The 24,333-nt window shown below is 40.0% G+C and overlaps 1 protein-coding gene across 1 annotated transcript in view; it reads right to left on the bottom strand.

Moving 5' to 3' along the window:
- TRPM7 (transient receptor potential cation channel subfamily M member 7) overlaps positions 1–23,922 on the bottom strand; it is a 51,185-nt gene extending 27,263 nt beyond the window's left edge. The window contains exons 1-7 of the mRNA XM_036389708.1: positions 23,655–23,922; positions 4,899–4,978; positions 3,404–3,442; positions 2,753–2,951; positions 1,663–1,876; positions 1,018–1,142; positions 251–422 (exon numbers count right to left, since the gene is read on the bottom strand). Of these exons, the coding sequence (XP_036245601.1) occupies positions 251–422; positions 1,018–1,142; positions 1,663–1,876; positions 2,753–2,951; positions 3,404–3,442; positions 4,899–4,978; positions 23,655–23,657 (832 nt within the window). The 5' untranslated portion in view covers positions 23,658–23,922. The remainder of the gene's footprint in view (positions 1–250; positions 423–1,017; positions 1,143–1,662; positions 1,877–2,752; positions 2,952–3,403; positions 3,443–4,898; positions 4,979–23,654) is intronic.
- Between the last annotated feature and the right edge of the window lie 411 nt (positions 23,923–24,333).

Genomic DNA, 24,333 nt, shown 5'->3' with positions numbered 1-24,333 from the left:
AAGTGACTTACATTTGTTTTTACAAAGTAAATAGACAACTTCATTCATAAAGGATTCCTCTGTCGTCCCAGAGAAATCAGAAATCTACCAGCAATAACTAGGGTACAGAGCAGCTGCTGAAATTCGCAATTTTAGACTTGAAGTATAAGCAAAAGTTTTAAATTATTTTATTTTGTCATTCAGATGTTTGGTGCAAACACCTTTTTCAGTTAAGCCATAGTAAGAGCCCTCAGGCACCAGAATTACTTACTTGCATGGATCCGTTGCAAATTAATAGTTTTTTCCAGTTCTCTTCGCAGTTTAACTTCTGCTCCATACTTTCCAACTGTTCCATCATCCACCAGAATGAAATGGGAATGGAGGTTATTTAGGACGTTTAGTTTACTTAATGGATTTAGCAAGGTCTGATATGGAGCAACCACCTAAGTGCAAGCACACAATAATGTCTTTTACTTGCAAAGATCCACACTCGTTTCTGTGAAACTTAACTAGACACAAGAACTGGTGGCTCAACAAGAAGCACTGACACATATAAGGAAGCACTGACACACATAAGCATGCCTTGGATCAGGATACACCAACAGCTGCAGCTCTGAACTTTGTGCAGGGAAGCAGATAATTGTATCACTAAAGGATGCTGTTCTGAAGGGTAACAGAGATCCTTTGAAAAGGTGTCTTTGGGGAAAATTTGTGACTTCTGAAGACTCCAAAATTTTTCAACTTATTATCTTCTCTAAATGCGAATTCTCTGTAATACTTTAGCATATTTGTTACTTGATTCAATAGTATCAGTGGGGGAGGAAAAAGGATTGTACTTAAGAACAAGCTCCTCCTGTAGCACATTTGCATTTTGCAACTTGTTTACAGTAACCATCTTGCACAAGTCACAGATGTCAGTGTATCTTCATAGCAAAGCAAGTATTCCAACGATGCAAAGCAAGGGAAAAACATGCTCGAGCAGATGTGTCAGAAGTAAATGAGGTAAATCATTATTTCAGTTAGGTAATTCCTCCTTACATCTCTTCCAACAAGGTCGTTTCTGTTTTCAATCACTCCCCACGGAGCAATCCCAATAGTGCAAATCTTTCGAGATGATCTGGAAGCGTGTTCTCTCAGAGCATCACCAACATGTTTTGCAACACCTGTTCGTGCATAAAAAAGATTCCAGTGCATCTTACTAAGAATACAAATATTTATTTAGGTGTTTAACTGTTTTATTTAGATAATCAGGCCTTTAAGGACCTGGAAACTTACACACTACCAACGAAAAGGCACCATGCTACATCTACTAGGAGGAAACCAAGTCATTCAACAAAACAAATATTAGCCCAGCAGGAACTAAAAGAGTTTCCAGCACATTACTGTACTTTTTAATCACATTACACTCTTCCTTGTTTCAATAGCAAAGCCCAGAAAACAACCAAACAAAAAAAAACCCAAAGCCCAAAACCCAGCCCCTCTATATCTTACTTCTCTTTTCAATACAAAACAGGAGCCCACTTTCAAATACATATGTTCAAAATGTATTATTTTAATTTCATTTGACCAAACTCATTCAAATTTCTTTGGTTTAGGACGTAGCAATGCATCCTCCATTAAATCTTTAGGCTCTTATAAAACTGCAATCCAGTTAATTGTGCACAATCTCTGCTAGTTCCTTACCTGTATTCACTCCTCCAGTTATAATCCAGGCCCCTGTGGTCACTGCAGCTTTGATAAGACCTTTGCCAAGCAACTGTTTGATGCGTGGGTGAAGTTCAAATTTCTGCATGCCCCCATGGACAGATATAACAAGCTTTGGCAACTCCATCTGCCATTCTTTGAGCATAAGTTGCAGAATAGCTTCAGGCTTAGTGTCATATGACAATCGCACATACTGCAGGCACAAGAACAGAGTTAAAAGGTTCAAATGTGTAAAAAGAGGAACCAGAATGCATTTCAGGATGCATTTCAGCATATTATCCTGAGCAAAGAGTTTTACAATTGCTTGGTTTTCCTTCCCTGTTCCTGGTGGGAAGGAAACCTACATTTTTTTCAACAGAAAACTTCAAAACTGGCAACTTTTTAACACTATGTTTAACAGCATAAGATTAAGTAGATGGTTGATCAGCTACAATGCTGCCACATCTTCAGTATGAGCTACTGAATAGGGATGGGGACAACAGGCAGAAATTGAACCCTTTCTGAATAAAGTTCTAAATAACAAAACAACACTACTCCATTAAACTGGTTTGAGCAACCCCACTTGCACTCTGCAGAAGGAAGCAGAAATGAGAGTGGGCAGCCTGGTGTTTCTGTGCTCCTAGAAAAGGGTTCACAGCAATTCTAAGCTACACTAAGTACAAAGGAACCCATACACTGCTATTAAGAACATGAAAGAACTGTGCCAAGGGCCCTTCTCTCACAAGAGATGATGTGACCTGGAGCACTGGACTGTCCTTGGGGTTTCTGCCAGCTGCAGAACACAGCTCCCTCACTCAAGCACTTTGGTTTGACCACAGAAGTCACAGTGTACAAGCACTCCCTGTAGCCTGTAACTGCATAAGCTTTAAATAATTCCTACCACAACTAAAAATCTTTTACAAATGGAAATTAGAAAGAATTCAAATCACAACAAAAATGCTAGAGTAGAAGAGGGCAGTTGACTGGTTGGCTACAATAGAAGTATTAATATTTTCAGCCTTCAATTTCAGAAGTTGAATTAAGCATGGTGATAGTAAGAAAAAAAGAAACAACAAAACATCATACATGCCTTAGCCCTGTAAGAATGAGAGCCACCTTGAAAGTTGATGACACCATAAGCATCAGTAGAGGTCTGTTCTGTGTGTTTTTCCACGGACCATTCTTCTGTGTCCTGGTTGTAGTTTTCACCCAGCTTCACATCGGAGTATTTCATAGCCAGGCTGGCAGTGAAACAAGCGTGTTGTCTGACCAGGCGGCCACAGCAGCACCTGCACCCGCGCCAGGGACAATGCTTTGTAAGTACTGCCATTGCAGGAGAAAAGAACTGCCTTTATTGATAACAGGAACAGAACAGATTTGGAAAGCAAAGATTCTAGACAGTACATAAACCTCTCTTCCAGAGTGAGCCTTGTTGTCATAAATATTTACAGCAATAGTCAATTACAATACATATTATTATGCAAAATACTGAAGCTCACTAAGGCAGCAAGCTGGAGGCCAGGAGAAATTACTTCTTTGAAGCTGAGTAATTTATATAACATTTATAAATCTGTGACCTACTTATTGCAGACAGTTCTTTAAACATTAGTTATATTTATTTTACATCTAACCTTTCACCAACTTGTCACTCATAATATTGATCAAAACTTTGAAAACCCTATTAGGAAAGCACTTAATGAGAAAATATTCATAAATATTGTAATTACAAAGACCTTTTTACCTGACAAGTTGCTGACAAATCTGACATCCTGGAAGGCATCTGTAAGAAATATTTAAAGATATGACTAAACTTCTCACATAATTCACACAGTGAGCAATTCACCAACAACCATAGGCCATTCTTACAAACTGAAGGACAAACTGTGGTGGGAAAGTTGTAAAGTCCATTGTAAGCTACAAATAGCTTAAACTGAAAGGGCAAGTGTTGAAGACCATTCTGTTCCTTGTTAAATGCTCTGGAAATTTTAACAGCTTCCTAATTACTTTGTTTGCATTTGCAAATTTTCCATGTGCTGCAATTGTGGCTATAAATTCTAAAGGCTTCTCATGTCACATGATTTCAAGGAATGTGGTGAATTATTTACAATAATTTGAAAATTCTACAGCATTTCATTCTTTTTCTGTTTATAAACAAAGCACTTAAATAAAAAATAGTAACCTGACCTAGCACAACAAAGGAGATTTATAAGTGTTTTTTAAGGAAAAGAGTGAAATAGAATTTCTCAACCTCAGAAGAAAAGGGTTCTCAGGGTTCTCCTATATGCTGTCACATATAGGAAGCTTAAGAAAAAAATGGTGATCTGAAATCCATAATTACAATAGTAAATATTACAGGGGGACAAAACTGCCTTAAAAATACCAATTTTATATCTATTTCCATTCTGTCTTTGTTTTATCTGTGACACAAATGTCATGACTATGCATGTCAAACTCAATCATTGTAGGAACTCTTAAATTATACCTGTAACACTTGGTGAAAGTCAGCTAGATATACACTAGAGTTATCACTAACTTGCTTGATTTCACACCTCTAAGTTAAGATAAGGTAAAAACAGCATATGAGATAAGCTCAATATTCTTAGCCTCAGCCTCCCCTCTAGAAATATACTTCCCCATTTTTCAGCCTAGTTTTTTTCTCCTTTAAGAACTTAAGGATGAAATATTATTACACATCACATGAAATCTGAACAGTTCCCATTTATCTGTTTTCCCTAGAAGCAAGTATTTCTTCAGCATTTTTTTTTGTGTAATTTTTTTCCCCACCCCAGTTCTTGATTTTCTTTATTCTTTGAATTCTTCACTCCTTTTTTCTACACTGTCAGGTTGATTTTCACACTTCACCCTACACTTACAATGATGTTCTTTAAATTCCAGTGGAGGACATCTCTATGAGACTCTCTGACTTCAGAAATGTCTTTTTCACACCCCCCTCACTAGAAACAGATCACAGACATCAGTAGGAGGAGTGGTAAGGAGCAGCAAAGGGAACAGGAGAACATTTTTTTGAGATTTCTGCAACGCCAAAGTACTTTCAGAAAAAGAAAAAAGAAAATCCAACTTACAGAGCAACAATCTCCAGTCACAAAAGCAACCAGAGAGTATTTCAGACAAAAAGACAGTATTTCAGACAAAAAAAACAGTCCAGCACTCAAGAGAATACTGACTTTTTTAATATTAAAGAGCAGCAATGAGTTCTTGCACCATTTCTCATTTACCTGTGGGGGTCTTTTGAACTCGGTATAATATACACACACTCCCTCTTGGTGAAAGTATTTTCTATCCAGGATTTCTGGGACTGAAAAACAAAGAATTTAACAGTATTATAAAATACAAATCACATACCTTTGCAATGAAAAAAGCTTTTTAGGGAAACAGGAGCTAGAATATGAGGGGTTTGCTCTCTCAAAAACTAACAAAACCATGTAAGACCTTATGAAAGCATCTCACCCATCTCTCCAAAAGCTGAGACAAACAGAATCATTATGTAATTTATACATAAATCACTTAAAATTAGAAGTAATATTTTTCAAATCTAACATAAATAGCAAAATTTTAATACATAAATAAATATGTACCAAAAAAAACACCCCATAAACAATTTTAAGACAGACTGTTACCCTATCTTGCTAAGAAAAAAAAAAATCAGGTAAAATTTTAAAAAATTACCTGCACTAAACTGAGATAATACTAATTTGATCTATTTCTCTCTTTAATGAAGTAAAATTTTCATCTTGAAATTGTGGGTGAGGAAGCTTTCTAACAACACAGGCAATCTTTTCAACTAGCAATAAATAGGTCATAACCTTTGGTCTTCATCAAGACACTTTTCATTCCAGTAAATAAAATTAATTGGGATCGCTGAACTGTGTTCTAAGGTTAAACATGAAACATGTTCTGAAACATGAAATTAAGGATGTTCACTGCTTCAAATGCTTACTATTCTAATCACTGGACATAATTTCTTTCAGTTGCTTTAAACAACCACATGAGCATTATCTCACATAATAATCTTAAGTTAGCTGCTAAACAACATCATAATGTGTAACATCTATGCCATGTTTCAGCAATACATTGGGAAAGACATTCAGACAGGACTTTAAGAAATTAAAAACATGAAAAAATCTTCGAATGCTAATTTGCATCTTATGCAACATCACTTTAAATCCTTACTGAGATAACATTAAAATTACTTCACTGCCTAACAGCAATGTGCTACATTTACCTTTAGAAAAATTTTATAAATTTCACAGTTTTATTTTAAAAGAAGGGGAAAAAGACTGATGGATATTATTCACAGGTATCTAATCAGAGGTCTGCAGCAGTGATCAAGAAATTAAGATTTTTTTTTTTTTAGATTATAAGAGAAGTTTAAGCAAAGATGGATGCATTTTTCACTCACTGCAACTTCAACATCAGTTTAAGATAATAACAGAGCATTACTTTAAAACTGCAGTAGTTTAAGCTTAACTCTGCAGATCCTGCAGAATATAAAAAGATACAGAAGAGTAATTTAATACTTAGATGTTTCAGCCAGCTGGCTAAAACCACACCTTGAAGCAAGAGATCAGAGGCATAACATGCTAGATGTTAAAATCCAAAGAATATAAACCACAAGCAATTGCGTCAATTGCTCCACGCAATATTGTTTTATTATTGAGTGGTTATCAAAGATGGGGACAAGGAACTCTGGCTCACAATGTGCAACACCACTTTTCATCATAATAATAAACATAATAAACACTTCCCAAAACAGAAAAGAAAAAAAAAGGCCCCCAAAATAAAACAACTAACCACTCATCAATTTTTCTCTTAAAGAACGTAGTTTTAAGCCTTTATCAAGGATTTCTCTCAATTTTCCAACAGTGCAACTATTGTCACATCGCTACTATTTTATCAGTCACCCCAAAGTCACCCCAAGTCAGTTATTTATGTAGAAGAAGCTCTGTAAAGTTATTAAAACAAACGAGAAACTTCTTGGTAAAATTCTACTCCCTCCAGAAGCATGCCTGTATGCTAATTAATATTTATTGCAGAAGACTTTATACAGAATTTGCAAATTCCAGAGTCTTGTTTTCTTTTGAGAGAGGAGAAAAAAAAATTAAATACAAACCAAGAAGAGAAGAGAACTGAGTGAAAGACAATTCCCATAAAAGGATAAAAATCACATTAAAAATGCAGGAAGTATTGCCTTTCATGTAAATAAGAACAATTATTACATAATCTTCCTGTGATGACCAGAAAAAGGAAGATGCTATGAGGACACTGTTGAGTATAAATTAGTTGTAGCAGTTACCTCTAAGAAATACTCCTCATCAGCTAAATATTAAGTTAAAATAGGACATCCAATCTGAAGTCAAAAATCAATATGCAAGTTATCAGACTGTTTAAGAAAAATTGCCTACACTTATTAAAGCTTTTTCATCATCTGAACAGGATACACAACCCCACCCCCAAACTGTTTCCAGTAAGAGGCAGCTCCTGCTGCTCTAAGTGCTCTGTTTTCCCAGTGTATTTTTAGAAGATGCACTTTACACCATGGTTATGGGTAACATGGGTCAGGAGCCTTTAAGCAAAAGGCACAAGTAACATCAACACAGAGATTTACTTTTCAACTATTTACTTTTTTGCTTTTCAAAATTGTGGAAGAAAAAAGCTTAGCTTCCCATATTCTTTCTTGCGCATTCTCAATCTCTTAAGCTAAATAAAACACTATTTTAAATAAATGCGTCCTCTCCCAACACTTTCACCAATACTGAAATAATTCTAATTGCTATTTGAAACAAAACTTACACAAGTAATTACTGAACTACAAACTCAAGAGAACATGCCCAATTATTTCCAACTTCTGGAAGTGTCTAAATGCCAAGATAATCCCATGGCCTTTTGTAACAGGTGGAAGTTTTACCATAGCCATTTCATTATTAACTATATTTGACATAGCAGTAGCATTAGCACTCCAAAGCTCCAATAACAGAGATTATTTAAATGTACCTGCTCGAGATTTATATGTTATCTTTTCAGTAAAGATAAATTCATACTGGATAACTTTAGCAAGTCTCTTTAGAGAATGGAATTTTTACCACAAATTATAATTTCATGTTTTGTATATAGCAGGTGAAAAAAGGAAATTTAAAATAAGAGAAACCATCCCTGAAGTACAGTATGAGATCAGGTCTCAGAAATAAAAAACAACCCCCAACCACTCTCCTCCCTTCAGCTCATGTGTTTTTAAGAGCCTCTCATTTAATATATTAAAATAAAAGGACAATTAAGTTCTAGCAATTGATGCACAGCAATAGGGCAAAGCCTTATCAAGCCATTGTGAAATTCTCAAAGTTTATTCAACAGGTTTGGTCTGAATTATTTTCTCTATAGAAAGTAAGCCCGCCTGCTTGTCAAGATCTCAAAATGACTTTCATGATTTTGAAATAACATAAATATGGCAGGTATAAATAATATTTGTAGCTGGCAATCCTGAACTACTTCATACACAAAGGGGTCCCAGTTTATTTTTTCCTACTCTTTTGTGATACTGTATACTGTTGTAAGATAAGTTACAATGTTGTAACGATGTTTGTTACAAAACTAAAATTTCACTTTTCCCAACTATATTGCCCTGGAGCCTGCCACAGTGCATACCAACCCAGCAGTTCTCCTGACAGTTTTTCAATAAAGCTCCCCACTGAATCAGCAAAGTGACCTGAATTAATAAATAATTTGCTAAATCGTGACCTTTTTGGAGGGCTGGTAAAGGGGATTTTAGTTACTGATAGCATAGACTGAGCTTCAAATTTAGAAATCATATCACTTTCCACACAGTCTCATATTTCATCTTTCAAATCTCTGCTTACACCATATGGCAGTTCAATACATGCAATACTTCCTCAAGGAAAAGATCCACCAATTTTATTTATCCTTTATTTAAAAACTAATATAGACTCTATATTGTTTCTCCACTGCCTCAGATTTTCCAAAACGTTTATTTTCCATCTGGACAGCAGAAAATACAGGAAAGTTTTCAGTTTCAAGCCTGAAAACAAGAAGGCACAGTGGAAACTATGTGCAGCAGGAACAGTCGTGCTAGCACTGCCGCAGAGCAGTCCTATCTGCCTAGGTCACTTAGAGCCAACCAGATAAATGTCAAAACATTTCTAAGAGACATACTGTACTAACAATGTCCTTTATCTTGTCTATTCAAGGAATTGTCCACTGACATTGTTCCAACTTGAAGTTACTGCTTCTTATGTAACTATACATACCACAGCACTCTTCGTGACTTACCAGAGGATCTCTTATCTGAGAAACCCACTCCATTATCCAAGCACGTGCTACACCATGGGACTGACCTGTGATCCCTGCCCAGACAACCAGCCCCAGCCAGGCACTGGGCTCCTGCAGCTATAGCTGAAAGGCAGAAACTCCAGACAAACCTCTATCTTATTGCTTTTATGCTAGATACATTGAATAAAGCCAAGCAGCCCTGATAAATACCACATTCAATTAGGTTAATGCGTATCAAGTCGTTTAGAATTCAGAAAGCTTCTTGTGGGAAGAGAAGCCATAAATAAAATGCATCAAATGAAAAGTTGCAAGTACGTTTTAATAATGTCACAGAGCCTCCTCTACATCAATAGCTCACTGAAAAGATTTCTAGTAAGTGCTTCAAATCCTTAAGGCAGTAAGGACCACACTCCATGTAAAGCACCTGGACTTGTTTTTAGCACAAATTATCTGAATTACACTGAAAATGTGCACCCCAGGATGAGCTGAGTAACTAAGCCATTGTGTATGGGGTGCAGAGCTAGCTGAAGGACAGTTACATCTATCTACCAAAGAAAATACTTTAAACTTTATATTAAAAATGCCAGCAGAGCACATCTCAGTTCCTCAAGGAAATATTTATCACTTGAGTAAACTCTTCAAAACTTCAGCTAACTAAGCAAATAAGCAGATGGAAGGAAAAAAAAAAGTTATATACTTTAATGCCTTATATTTACTACCAGTTGTTTTAAACTCTTGGCTCCTTCAAACCCCAGGCATTTAATTTACTGGCTCTCCCTTCAATTTAAAGTTATATATTTCTATAATTTTAGTTTGGGGGTTCTTGTTTTCTTTTTTAAAAGAGGGGGGAGAAAACAAAGCATTTAGCCAGCTAGTATTATGAACTATATTTAAAAGACTCTTTGACACAGAATAACAGTGCTGTCTCTCCAGACAAGGCACAACACACAACAGAGCATCTACAAAACTTGTTCCTGAATCTGTATCTACAGTATCAGTCAACCTCAATTTTTTGTACTAACTTCCATAGAAGTATGGATATGTGCAATACTCAAGAGACAGAGGCTCAGATATTATCCCAATGCCAGAAGATACTTCTGCAGTGCTTTAATGTGTCCCTGTGAAGAATGTCACCCTAATGACAAGGACTGTGCTTTAATCTTAATTGTTGTTTAACCCACTACAGATGAAAATTTTTGCAAGGATATTTTACCTGCTGCATCAGGATTACTTATTAGTCTATTTATTAGTCTAAAACCAGCTTCATTTACAAAAAGAAGTTGGTTCTTTTCTTTTTTCCCCAAATGCATTGGGGCATCTCTAGTCCCAGAATGTGCCCAGCTCAGACAGACAGACAGACAGACACATCATGCACAGAAGGGGTCCTGCTCTGAACAGAACAGCTCACCAGGCTTCACTGGACTCCTAAGAAAGCTAACAGCTCCCATTTTCTGGATTGAAAAACTTTTCTAGTGAAAATACTGCTAGAGTCCTGAAAATAGATTGACAGCAAAAAAAAATTACTGAGTTTACGTTAAATAAAAACTGTTGAAGCAAGCAAGGAAAGAGGGCAGTCAGAGAAAGCCTTCTGTCAATTCTGCACATGGGAAGCAGATCTCAAGTGAGCCAGAGAGCAAAGATAAGAATCTTCCTCTCAATGGCTCCCTTAGTGCTGAAAACAAACCTTCAACAATCCTATTTTTTCTTAAACAGTTCAGGAGATTTGCTCTGAACAGATTTCACAGCAATCCAGGTCTGTAACAGAGCAGCTATTGTTTCATCAAGTTCTTCTCTGATGTAATGAAGCCACCACAGAACCCCCTGAGTCCACGTGCAATTCTGGATGCAAAGGGTAATCAGGATTTGTCAAAAGGGATTTTTACAGCTCTCTCAAACTTGAGGAAAATTATTCCAATCTGCTATTTGGAGAACAGGCTGGTTTTGAGAGAATTATTTCACTGTACAATTACAAAGCACATAATTCAGTTGTTTAGGGATAATATTTTTCTGCAGATTCATTTAATTAAGAATACCCTAAATTCATGAACAAAATTTAGCATTATGAGTTGGTGCCTTTTAACCCTGATGCACAGAATAGAATCCACAGACCTAATATTTTTGGTATATTTTTACTACATTCAAACTCAACCAACTTTACCCATCTTGTTGGGAAAGTTGTCTTCTAACTGCAATACAGGTCTTTCAGTGGAAAACTCAGAGTAAATGCAGCATATTTTAAAATAAATAAATTGATTTACTTAATAGGTTAAGGTCTGTGCTGTTCTGCAGTTAGACCAGCCATAAAATTACTCCTATTTTTCAGAAAGTATTAGATTTGAAAATGCATACACCATCCACTCAAGGCATAAAATAAATATTAATATGCACCTAGAAAATATTTCACCACTGATTCTACAGTATGAGATAGCTCAGGTCACTATGGAATGAACCAGCAATTGATTTCAGAAGACAATCACACACTGGTGTCAATTCAAACTGGCTTTTTCTCAGCTGATGTAACAATAAACACCTTCAGGATAAGTGCCCAACTATACCAGATACAGTAATTAAACTTGCCAAACAGACTCCCTGAGACTGTGTCAGCACAGCAGATGGCAAACTGTTCCCGAACATGCCTGCAGAAAAGCCGAGGGGAAGCAAGGAGAGAAATGCATTTTAATTTTTATTTTCCAACAGCTTTCATTGACAGAATTTGGAATTTTGGTAGGAAAAAGAAAATACAGCAGAAGGTAAACCAGTTTCATTGCTGTGAGCTGAAGTAAATTGATTTCTAAATAGTTTACATTCGCAGTCTTCCCAGCTAATGAAATACCAAGCTAAAAAATTTCACTCCTGCTAAAGAAACTATAAATTACTTCCTCTGAGTTCACAGACCAATCGCATTTTGATGCATTCCATAAAATATTTCAAAGCATATACTGAAGTTATGACCTAGAAGCAACAAAACAGTGAGTTTTCAAAGGAGATGAAAATAATTCTTTACTCCCTAAAACTTAACTCCATGGATGAAAGAAAAGGATAGAGTGTGTGGTTGTAACTACAAGAAATATAGCTACAGCTTTTCAGCCAACTTTTTCACTCTTAATATTCACTTTGTTCAAAACAAAATAAAAGCCAAACAAAAAAATAATGGCAAAGTACATAGGAATGTCTGCAAGCCTGTCATACATTCCCTGCTTCTTTCTGATAGGGTTCCTAACTTAAAATCCACTTTTAATAATCTTGAATGACCCATATAAACCAACCTCAAATCTCTTGCATTTTCAAACATCCAACCTCCTTTCCCTTCCTTATCCACAGTGATCCAATTGACAGTCTGCATGCTCCTCACCTCTCGCAGCACCAGAGATTTTGCTGCAGTCTGTGATCATTCTGACCCTACCAGATGCAGATTGCAAGCCTACACACTCTCTTAAATAGGAGCAGCAGGAAGGCAGAGTCAGCATTCCTACTCACCACACACACAGAATGGTGCCAAGTCTTTTTAAGTCGCTCAAAGCATCTCTGTGGGTTTGAGGGCTGGTGCCTGTCCCTGGTCCTTTCTGCAGGGACAGATGGACACTCTGTGCTGGCTGCTGAAACCCCTGCGCTTCCTGGCTCACCACACCTACATCAAAGTACTCGTTTGGCTCAAACCTCACATTTCTGGCAAGTGCTGGGCTTACCTTGCACGTGCCACAGAGGGTGTAGGAACAGACAATCCTATCAACTCTGGATTTATTTTGGCAAGGAATGAGGCTTGGGGCATGGTTTCAGCAGTAAAGCCACTCACATAGTCTGGATGCAGCTGCTGTCCTCCTCAAGCAACCTCCAGTGCCTTCCCCATTCACACAGGGAATACAAGTCACAGGTACAAGAAAGGAGGCAGTGGTGGCAACCTCGGGAAATAGAGCATTGGGAAAGGGCTCCTGTGACCAGCCAAATAATTAATCCTGCCCTCAATTTGCTTCTGCTTTGTTCCCTGATGAGAAACCTCAGCTCTGGCAGCCGCTGTTCCTAGACAGCTTTAGAGGCTGCAAACCCCTCACCTCGTGCAAAGGATGTACTCCAGCCATATCTGAGCTGCAGATTTAAGGAAAGTCCTCCCCTTCTAGTTCATGAAGTGCATGAACATCTGATTAATTCAGTATGTGCTGAAGCACATTACAACTACAAAAGCAAACTGGAAGGGTGGATGCTGTTTGTCCTGCTCTACCACTTTCTTAGCTGTTCAATTTACAGATCTGACTTATTTTTCATGTTGTACAAAGAAAGACACTTCTCTATCATCACAGCAAAGGTTCTGGTGCCTCCTGACTTAAGTAGGCTATTATTAACTCACTAGAGAAATGGAAACTTGTTATCACTAAGGAATTTTTGACATAGCTGGCCTCAGACAACTCTTCGAACATCTATTTAAAAAAAAAAAAAGGAAGTCTATGCCCACACTAATTATGGCAGATCAATAATATTTCTCTGAACAGCATGAGTGAGAAGGGCACATGACATAGGAGACAGCACCAGACCACTGCTAAGGATGATGAAATTTCACAGAACCTATGTTTAGACACAATATCTGTGAAAACAAACTTTATTGTTATAATCAAAACTACTGAAACTAGGAAAGAGACCCATCTGCAAACACACAACCGAAGACCCAGCTGAAACCGATCTGGAAGTTTGGATCCTCCCTGCCTGTACACACGTGCACACCAATGTGCCAGAATTTGTTTGGCACAGTAGGGGAAGCAAACGTTTTGGTCAGCTCTAGAGTGATCAGACTTCTTGAACAATTAGAACAGACTGGAGAAGGTAGGATGAGCTGGCATCAAAGCAAGCCAAAACAAGAATTTGCTATAGCTCACCTACTGCTGAGTTACAAAGACTTGAGCATTTTTAAATGCAGCTCATAACAAAGAGCCACTGGATTCAGTTATTACACTTGCACTCCTGTCAAGACAAAGCAGCAGCTCCCCTCTCTCAGCCAGCTCAGCCTGCAGCTGCTCAGTGCTGACTGCAGCCCCACCTCGGGGCACAAGAACCCTGACAGCATTCGAGAGACATCCATGTACCTAAACACTTGTCAGCAGATAAAGTTCCCCACTGAAACTATTCAAGTAGTTTCTGTTTTCTACACTAGAGAAGTGCAAAGAAGAAATTTAACTGGCTTTGTTAGAGAAACGTGAAAGCAGCTAATTACTGTTTGAAATAATATACAATGTGTATTTAAGCACTTTTAAAAAATTCCACCCTGTTTTTGAGGGTTGTTTGAGCTTTTGATGCTTTCAGAGGCTCTTCTATGTTAAATACCACAAGTCTAAATAATTACTCAGAAACTAAATATATTATTTTTAGAAATAAAGTACCCTCTTTTTTTTTGGTTGGTTTGTTGGTTTTTTTTTTTAATTTTGTGTCTTTTTTTTTTTCCCAGGGTAGGGGAAACAACTAATTAAATAATATTGACAGACCACAACACGATTTAAGATGGAAAATGTTTTCTATTTATGGCAATTTCTTCCAGCATACTAAATGCCAGTAAAGCTCACCAGTGCTGTGTGGTATGTGGCACAAAGGCCTGTCCAAGCTGTACTGGACTAATACCTGGGACAGGCTCCTCCCTGGCCTGCTGGGAGAAGAGTGAAGACAATCATTCTAGAGAAACAAAAGACACCAGCAGGGAGGTGGAGGTCCTGGCAAAGCCAAGAAACACAGGAGAAATATTGGCTTTCACAGATGCAATTCTTCAAATTATAAAGCGAGGGTGCAGTCAGAGAAGACAAGCTGAGGAAATTCCTACTCTGCCCTCCCATCCATTCTCCTGCTACTTCTCCCCACCTGCAGTTGTACACTCTCCCTCTGGGAAACTGATTGGGCTCCCTAAACCAGCAAATTACCCTCAGGGAAAAAAAAAAAAAGTAGGTAGCTTTAATATCAGAATTAACAGATTTAGATGTAAACTGGACAGAAAACTAAAGAACAAGAAAGAATCACATAGCCATGATCAGGGTGGGAAGAAGGGAAGTAGGACATCCCATTTGGTAGCAGAAAGATACTGGGTTGGCAGATGAACTGAGCTGATCTAAGCATATTGCCAAAGTACATCAAAATAATCCCCAAAAGCACACAGGCTCTAGGCACACAGGGAAAGACTACAGATCTATCACACAAAAAGATTTATTTTTTTAATGCACACACATCCTGATATTCAGGAAGGAAAGGAAGTTAAGACTGTATTTCTTTATTTCTCAGAGAGGTGCCAATGAAGCAAGAACATATTGCCTAAGGTCACATTTTGGAGGGGCAGATACCCAGTTTTTAAGAACACCATTCTCATCTGGCATTGAAGATTTGTTCTAATTCATGGTATAATTAACATTCAACTCCTAATACATTAATTACTAAAGATTTTTCTTGTCCTACATGCAAGATCTTTATATTTGTCAGAAAACCCCCAAAAACCCAGTAATGACACTCAAGAGGATAGTCAAAATGACTAACCTTATCTCAGTTGTGCTAATTTTTCTACATCCTCTTTGCAGAGAGAAAAGAGCTGCTCTGAAACCCCCTTGGTCTCCACTGAGCAAGCCTGGGGACTCACTGCCTAATTAGCTCTTGTGAATAATCCTCCCCCTCTCTGCACAGTCTACCTGGATTCTGCAGATTGCCCGTGACCAGAAAACCTCCTCCTACAGCCTGAGAACAGGATTTCTCTGAAGGCAGAAAAGCTTTGGTCTTGCACCTTTTCTCCACCAGAAAGAAAGCACAGTTGCCTGAAGCTGACTGTATTGTGCTGTCCAGCAGAGTGCTGTGATGTTACCAGCACCAAATATTTCTCTGGAGGGCCAGGAAACACGGGGCAAACCAGAGGATACATCCACACAATGATTTGTTTGTTAGCAGCCCTCAGCACCACAGAAGGTTCACCTGTAACTCAAGCTGGCAGCCCAAACCAGGACAAGGGTGATGAGAGGTTTCTGCCCTCTTTCCCTACATAAGCAACATAAAAGGCCACATTGTTTCACTAAAGCATTTGAAACAATTACAGGGAATTTAATGGGGAAGAGTCATGGAGTTGCACATGGAGCAGTAAAATTTATACAGAAAACTGCATGCACACAAACCATGGGTTTTCTACAGCTGAAAATTAAACAATCATTTTTCTAAATAGGACTTTTATAAAAGAAACCAAGACTAAGACAGACCAATTGCTTAATGAGGCATGGGCATAAATCCTCATCAAGAGCATTTCTGAAGTTGCACAAATGAGAAGGGCGAAGGTTATTTAAGTGGCTATTTCTGTTTTTCAGTGCCTCTGGCTGCAAAGCCAGTTGATGCCAGTTTAAGAGGTAAAAGTCCATCCCAACCTCCACATCTGTGCATGGCCCTGGCTGAGGCCAGGTGAGGGCTCACAGGGCTGTCCCCAGGGCAGCAAACCAGGAACACCTTCAGCAGTAACAGGGTCAGCAAAGAGGAGCCTGTGAAATCAGGGGGACTGAGCCTCTTCCAACCAGAGCCATTCCTCACCAGATGCTGCCACGTTCCTAGACAGCTCTCTGGGATATTTGTCAGCTACGGTATCAGTCATTTATTGCTCTTTCCCTAGTGCAAGGTTACTACCACAAGCAGGAGTTCCTTCAAGATCAATCTCTCAAACTCTTCATCCAGAAGATCACCTTCAGCCATATACACTCTTCTAATCTTCTTCATAAACTACAGCTGAAGTTAATAAAACTTTCTGTTTAACAGGATTCTGCAAACTACAGACAATAATGCAGCCAGGGAACACAGGAGAAACTGGTAAGAGTTTGACATTTAAAACATCATTAACTGCACCTACTCGTGTAGATTAACTGATTTTTATAATTGAAGAGAAAGTTGATTAACAGTTCTGTAATTACACAACTGGTATTTTTAGGCTCTAATCATGTGTCACTTAAGCACATGCATAATTTAACCTATCCAGGTGACTGAAGTTATGCCTAAAGACTTGTATGGCCTGCAGCAATACCAGGGACAGGCTTTGAAAGGAAACAGCTTTTTCAGAGTGGCTCTAGCCACAATCTAGAATACTGCATTACACTCACACACAAAGCCAATCTACATGCAATTTTAATAATGTTGTACAGCACCATGACTGTCTTTGAACCTGTCCACATGGCTGCTGTGCTGAGCTCTGGCACATACATCAGTAGAACGCAGCTTTGGTTTCTCCTAACTCAAAGAAACAGGTTCAGCTTCCTAAGAAAGTCAAACAAGAATGGGAATAGCACTAAAAAGCAAATATGCTGCATGCTAAGAACACTGAAAAAAAATCCAGCAATATTCTGTTACACGAGACAAGTTACCAGCAGTAAATCATTCGCCAACAGAAAAAACCTGATGGGAGGGATCAAACTCATCTTGGTGCAGCTCAGTTCAGAGACAGACTGAAACACAGCACATCTGGTAAAAACAAGTGATCTTGAATCTGTTAGCACACATTCAGAAAAGCAGGTCAAGAAAAACATCCTCTGTGAACAATGATTTAGATACAGGAGTACTCAAGAATAGCCACCAAGTGCTTGCAGTACAATTAGACAAGGCTACAAAGCAATTTGGTTCATACTTTGAAGAGGCCATGGAACCTGACTTGTGCTGGTACAGCTCCATCCATGCCTGTGCACAAGACACAGACCCAGAAAACATCCATGTGCCGTGGGTGATGCACAGAGTAACTGAACACTCCCTAATGCAGTAGCACAAACCAAATCTCAGGCACCTTGGAGCAAGCTTCAATCCAGCTTCACAGCTCCTGTCAAGCCTGGGGTGCCACAATCCCATTTTCCTAAGCCTCTGCACATGATCCCAACCTATCTCATACCAGCACCAGCATTTATGCAGTCACATGGAAGCTGGTTCAGGGAAATGACCAACAAAATAACACAAAAAAAAAAAAAAAAAAAAAAAAAAATAGGAGGTGATGGGAAGTTTATTCAATTCAGATCCCCAGTGACTGAGCACAAGGAAGCACAAAGGGACAGGTGAAAGGGACACAGCCAGGTGTTAGAGGAGTTTTGACTGGATTACAACACACCTTTAAGAAGAGCTTTGGCACATATGGGAACAGTTAGCAAAGGGCTTGAACAGCAACCCTTACCCTGAGGTAATTACCCTGCAACACATCTCAAGCACTCCAGGTCAGCCAGAAAATATATTGTCAATAAAATGAGTAAGAGTGGGAAGGACTGGGCTGCTAAATAACACTAGCTCTAGGAGAGCCCAACTCTAGAAATTTTTAAGCAATAAGTCTTGTGAAATTAAGTTTTCTTAACAAAGCATCTGGAAAACCATTTGCAGAAGGCATAAATGTAGATTTATTATACTTAAACTTTTAGAGCCAAGTTTTTCAAGTTCACATCTCACAAAAATTGCAGCATTAGAGAAAAAATTAGCAGACATTTGGGTAAGACCATCAGCCAGGGATACCTTGCAAAATTCAACACATCATAAGTCAGGGGACTAGGACTACAAAGTGAAAATTCTGAGCAGAGGTGACAAGAATCAAGTAGATAAGGTAAAGAAAATGAGTAGAGGTAAGTGGGAACAAAGCAGGGAACAAAAGCTGGGATTCAATTACAAAAACCATTGTGCTACCACTGACTGAGCTGTAACAGACACTTTCCCAGGCTTTGAGGATTACAGAGTTATGGTGAAAGGCTGAACACCTAGATTAAACTCATTTACAGTTGTAACTGAGAAAGTATTCTCAAGCAAGAATGATTTAGTGTAACACAACAAAAATATACTTCATTAATCATTAATTTTTACTGACAACCAAAAGGTTGTCAGTAAAAAATCAAACCAAAAAATTAAAATCAGCAAACCAGAACTTCATCCCAATATGCCAATTCTCAAAACTACAACTTCTTTCTTTTCTTTTTTTTTTTTTTTTTACATCTGCTCAGTTTAGCAGTAAACAATTAAAGGCAGAGTCCAATAGCACTGGGAGTCAAAGAGGAGCTAGTAAATTGCTAGTAAATTCCTATCAGTAAGTGTAGACACTGGGAAGACTCACATGTGCATAGCTTTCAAAAACTATAAGCACACAACTACACTCATAGAAACTGTGTATTGGCCTGGTGCATGCCCTTTGCAAAACACGTGATTTCCATTTAAACAAAATAAGCACTTGGTGTTGGACTGTATTTGATGTAAATTAGGGCTCTCCACAGACAGGCTGAAGTCCCATTAAAGCTTCACAGAGGGTTTACCATAGCTGTTTCTGAAGTTGGATGACCTAAAAACATCAGTTGTCCAACTACATGCAGCAGAGTACTAACTTGATTACTGAATCAGCCTCTACAATTCTGATTTTGCAGCTGTAGAAAAATCAACAGACATGCCATCAGAGAAATCTTACTCCATCCTCTTTGAGCTGAGAACAAATGAAACAAAGATGGGTTGACATACATTAACTCAGCAATTGCACATTTGCAATACACACAGTGTTCAAACATTTCAGAAAATGTGACAAAATGCTCAAGCTAGAATGAGTTTGTATAAATCTTCAGGAAAAAAAAAAACTTATACTGCTCTTAATAATATAAAAATTAAATAAACTAACTGTGATGAAACTCTTGGGATTTTTTTTAAGAAACACAGAAATCCCCATAATTAGATTCAATCCAAACCTACAATTTCAGTAGAATTTAAACTTTGATTTAGTTAAAGGGCAAAAACTGCACAACTTATAAACCAAGTTTTAAGGTGCTGTTGGTTTGGTACCACACTTTAAGTTCTCCTTGGCAATTAACCACATCTATCTTACAGACTAATCCTGCAATATCCTTATACCATATGCTGTCAAACCACCTGCCACAGCTAAATATTCTGCCCTTTCATAAAGCAGTTTTCAGAACTACCAGCACCACTATTAGCAATACAGTTATTTTACTCCCTGTATTCCCCATATGTTCAGGACACTTTTCACCCAATTTTGGGAAGGGAAAAAGAAGACATATACAGTTTCCCTCTTGGATTTTTTTTTGCATTTCATTATCACATCAGAAATTCACTGGCTTCTCCTCCTTGGAAAGAACACAGGAGTAAAAACTGTCCTCTGCTCACCTAGCAGCAATTAGACAACCTGTGTGGCCCCTTCTTCTGTGCAAAAATTATATCAGCTGGGGAAAGAAACAAACTCAGGTTGTTCTGTGGGTCCAGCACACCTGGCAGTTAAAGAAAGTGGCTCAGTTAAAGAAAGGCTCACATTCTACATGCTAAGCAAAATATAGGTGTAAAGACTGAAAGAAACTCACCAGTGCTCAAGAAAGCCAGCACTCCTTCATCAGTGGAACAGCTGTGATGGAGACTGCTCCTCAACCCCCACTGCTGCTCAGGGCTGTGGTCCCACCCAGTTAAGGTGCAGCTGCTTAATGACTGGCTGCTACCAAAAGACAAATAACCACCTGCACATCCTCCCTGCCCTCCTGCACAGCAGCAGGGATGCCCAGCTAATCCTGTGCTGAGCCAGGATGGGGAGCAAAGCTGGCCAACACTAAGGTTTTGGGAGTTTACTTTTTCTGTTCTTTTGTTAGATTAGTTTTCTATTACTTAAAACACAAAAACACCTACAATTTAAGCATAAGAAAAGCCAAGCTTCCCATAATAAAAATAACAGAAACCAAAGGTTAGACAGACCACTTTCAGTACTGGCTGTATCACGATATATGACACCATCACCTCTATGTTCTCATTATGTGAGGAAAACAAAGGGATTAAATTTTAAAAAAAGACAATAATAAGACTGCAGAGACTACAATAGAGGAAAGAGGGCTTCAGGCCAGAGAATACAAAGAAAGTGTGCAACAAAAGTTCAAGTTTACCACAGGTCAAGTAGACTATTTTTTGTAGAACCAATGAAGCACAGACTCACTTGTCAGGGGCCACAGCTATTTGTCAGTATTGGAGGTAAAAAGTGACATAGCTTTAATAATTATGCAAGTATCTTATCCAAATACAACAATGAGATTAATCAGTAATTTACCTGATGAAAAGTCAGCTGCTGAAATTTCAACCATTGAAGGTAAAATGCACCAAGACAGAATTACTCACAGACACAAGAAACATCACCCCAAAACCAAAATCTCTATTCTGAAAAACACACACACTGATTTTACTGTCAGTCTGCCCTTAAAAAAGTGAGGAAAAGAAACAGAACTAATGTTGCTTGTTTCAGGAAATAAACAGGACATGTAAATATCACAGTTTCATGAAATAAACAGGGCATGTAAATATCACAGCCAACATAGACGTTGCTGAATGAGACTTGAAATTCCAAAAGAAATAAATATCAGCCAAAAAAAAAAAGACAAAGACGTTTTTCAGGTTAAATATTTTGGCACGAGAAGTATCATTTCATATTGTCTTGGTATTTCAAAGCCTTACAATATAGAAATCCACTGTGAAGCCTTTCAAGACTGCAAGATTCTATCAAGCATCTCTCTTCACACACAATTTTTGACAAGTCCTCTTAGAGATTTATTTGCAACATTTCTGGTGTCAAAGAGCAAACCAGTAGAGCCAAACTCTATTGTGCCAGAGTCAGTTACTGAAGTTCAGAACAATATTTTTCTATTTAGAAAAAGTACATCTGTCATGACTGTCCACAAGGATTGAATGGTTAACAGAAATGCACCTCATGAATGGGCCATGAAAGAGAGGCATGAAAAATTTGGGTGTTGGTCCAAAGTTTCCAGGAAAGGGAAGCACAGCAAGTGGCAAAGATAAGGATGAGAAAAAGAGAGGACTTTAGATGCTGCTGTCTATCACCAGCAGAGCAGAGAAAGCTGGGCTGATGTGGTAAGACAAAATGGTAATGCAGCAAGACTAGTTAGGCAGAGCCTCAAGGGATAAGAAAATAAATGAAAGTTTAAAACACAATGGAGCAACTCTCTCCAAGATAATCCACGTGGGGAGACAGATGATCTGATACAGATAGTGTGAGATAACTGTCAAATGCAAGGTGATGTTTCAAGGTGCCTTTGTATGACAAGTGAACATTACCCTTCCACCGCTGAGCTCAAGCAAGCAAAAAAGTATCAAAGTACAACATCAGGAAACTAAGGTACAAACAGTCCAAACTCAGCCTAAATAGCTCCACATGCACAAAGGTTCCCCCCTCCTGCCTTGAAATAGCAAAGTCAAGAATGGCCTCCTACCAGAAGGTATGAAGGATGATCTAGCAGACATTTATCTCATCCACACAGACACATTTTTTAAAGACTGAACAGCCGGAATTGCCACATTGAACGACTCATTCCTTATAATAATTCCTGATTTAATGTTGGACGCCATCCAGCAATTATTCAAAGTTGCTAAATAGTCATGGAGCAGCAGGGAAATTTTTAGCAAAATGAGCTTGCATAAAATGTCCTATATTCATCTCAACCAAAACACCTGTTTAACAGAGGTTTCAAAACATTTGGTAAACACACAGCAAATATTAAACCCTGCAAACACACTACATTGCCAGAAAGGCTGCTGAGCCTCAAATTTACAGAACCATGATGGTCAAAATCAATCTGTACATTTCTAGGCTATGTCAGCACCAAAAAAAACACCCACCAGAGCTAAATTTAAAAAATGAAATAAAAGAACGCAAATCCTCCACTCCTCAAAACTAAACCCAACACCAAACCACTTAGGTGAGAAGAGCAAGTACCACGCAAGTGGCAGATGCCAAGCACTCTTTTAAGTCAGAATGGAGGGTTGCATTTGCAGCTTCTTCCTAGAGGAGTGCTGGATTTGCAGTTTCTAGAAGAACACAACCCACATTTCCACACAGTTCACAGATATACTCAGAAATGGAAGATTCATGGGCACGAATTCCCATGGTTTCTAAGAAAACACTGTGAAATAAAATACCTTTATTTAAAATGAAACAAAGCATCTTACTAGAAGTTCAAGCCAACTGTAGAAATCTATATATTTTGACTTTACGCTTATATTTTCAAAATTACTTGAAAGCACTTGATGCGATAAGCCACCCTAAATTCTTTAAATATTAAGGAATAAACTTATAGGGATGAACAACCGTTTAACAGCCAGAATACAGAGCTGGATTTGAAATTGTTTTCTTTGCAGACACTCATACATCTCTAAGTATATCTGTGCTCCCTTATGCATAACATGTTGAAACTGCAAAAATGAAATAGGTGTAAAGATCAGAAGGGAAGGACTGCTGCAGCCCCGAGAATACACCGGGCGAATTCCGGTTTCAGACCAGAGCACCGCAGCGAACGAGGCAGCACTAACGGGGAGCTCTCGTTTCTAAGCCGTGCGGTGCCTCCGCCGCGGTCCCGGCGTCGCTCGGGGCGCGGAGGGTGCGCGGGAGCGGCGGCGGGAGCGGCGGCTGCCCCGGGCACCGCGCGAGGAGGGCGGCGGCGGGAGCCTCTCCCGGCGGCGCGGGGCATTCCCGGCCGGCAGCTCCGGGCCCGCGGGCGGGAGAGCAGCGGGGCCCGGCAGCGCGGAGCCCGAGCGTCCCCTCCGGCCCGGGCAGTGCGGCGGCGGCGGGAGGCGGCCCCGGCGGCTCGGGGCGGCCGGGACCCGCAGCAGCCGGCAGGGACAGGTCTGATCCGGCGGCCCCGTCCCTGCCCCCTCCCCGCCGGGCGCGCCCGGCCCCGCCGCCCCGGCACCCCCGCGGCTCTCACCATTCTCCTCAGGGCCGGGCTGGGTCTCGGCGCCGACTCTGGTTCTCCTCCCGCCGGGCAGCTCCTGCTCGTGGTTCGGCGTCGGCGGTGGCGGGGCCTGTCTCCATCTATCGGGGCTGGGCTCGGCGGCAGCGGAGGGCTGGGTGGGGAGCGGCCGGGCAAGGACGACGCTCCGGGGACGAAGGGAGGCGCGGGACGCGGAGGACAGCGCTGGTTCGGCTCCGCACCGGGACTCGGGGCTGGCGGCGGTCTCGGCCCGGCGCCTCTTTCTCATAATTGTGCGACTCGGCCGGCGGAGGAGCCGCGGCGCTGCCGCGTCAGCGCGCACCGCCCCCGGCAGGAGGAGGGGGCTGGCGGGGCGGTGCTGCCCGCCCGGGGGTGTCTCGGCCTCTCCACGGCACCGCTGAGCCCCGAGCGGGGTCCCGGGATATCCAGAGAAGGCGTCAGCGGCTGCGGGCTGGCAGGCGGCCGTGCTGCCGGTGAGGTGAAGGCGGAGATGTTAAAGATGGAGCTTCCGAGAGAGAAACCCGGCTGGCTGGGGAGGCGCGGCTCGGAGAGGGCCCCCGCAGCTCCGCTGAGGCAGCGGCTCCTCTCGCGTGGGGCTGCATGCGCGTCCCTGAGGGCGCGGAGCCGGCAGGACCGGACACCTCGGCCCGGCTCCATCCCGTGGGCTCTGCCC

This window comes from Molothrus ater, chromosome 13 (genome assembly GCF_012460135.2).
Source record: "Molothrus ater isolate BHLD 08-10-18 breed brown headed cowbird chromosome 13, BPBGC_Mater_1.1, whole genome shotgun sequence".
Lineage (NCBI taxonomy): Eukaryota > Metazoa > Chordata > Aves > Passeriformes > Icteridae > Molothrus > Molothrus ater.
The sequence above is the reverse complement of the archived record's forward strand: the minus strand, read 5'-3'. Positions and strand labels throughout refer to the sequence as shown.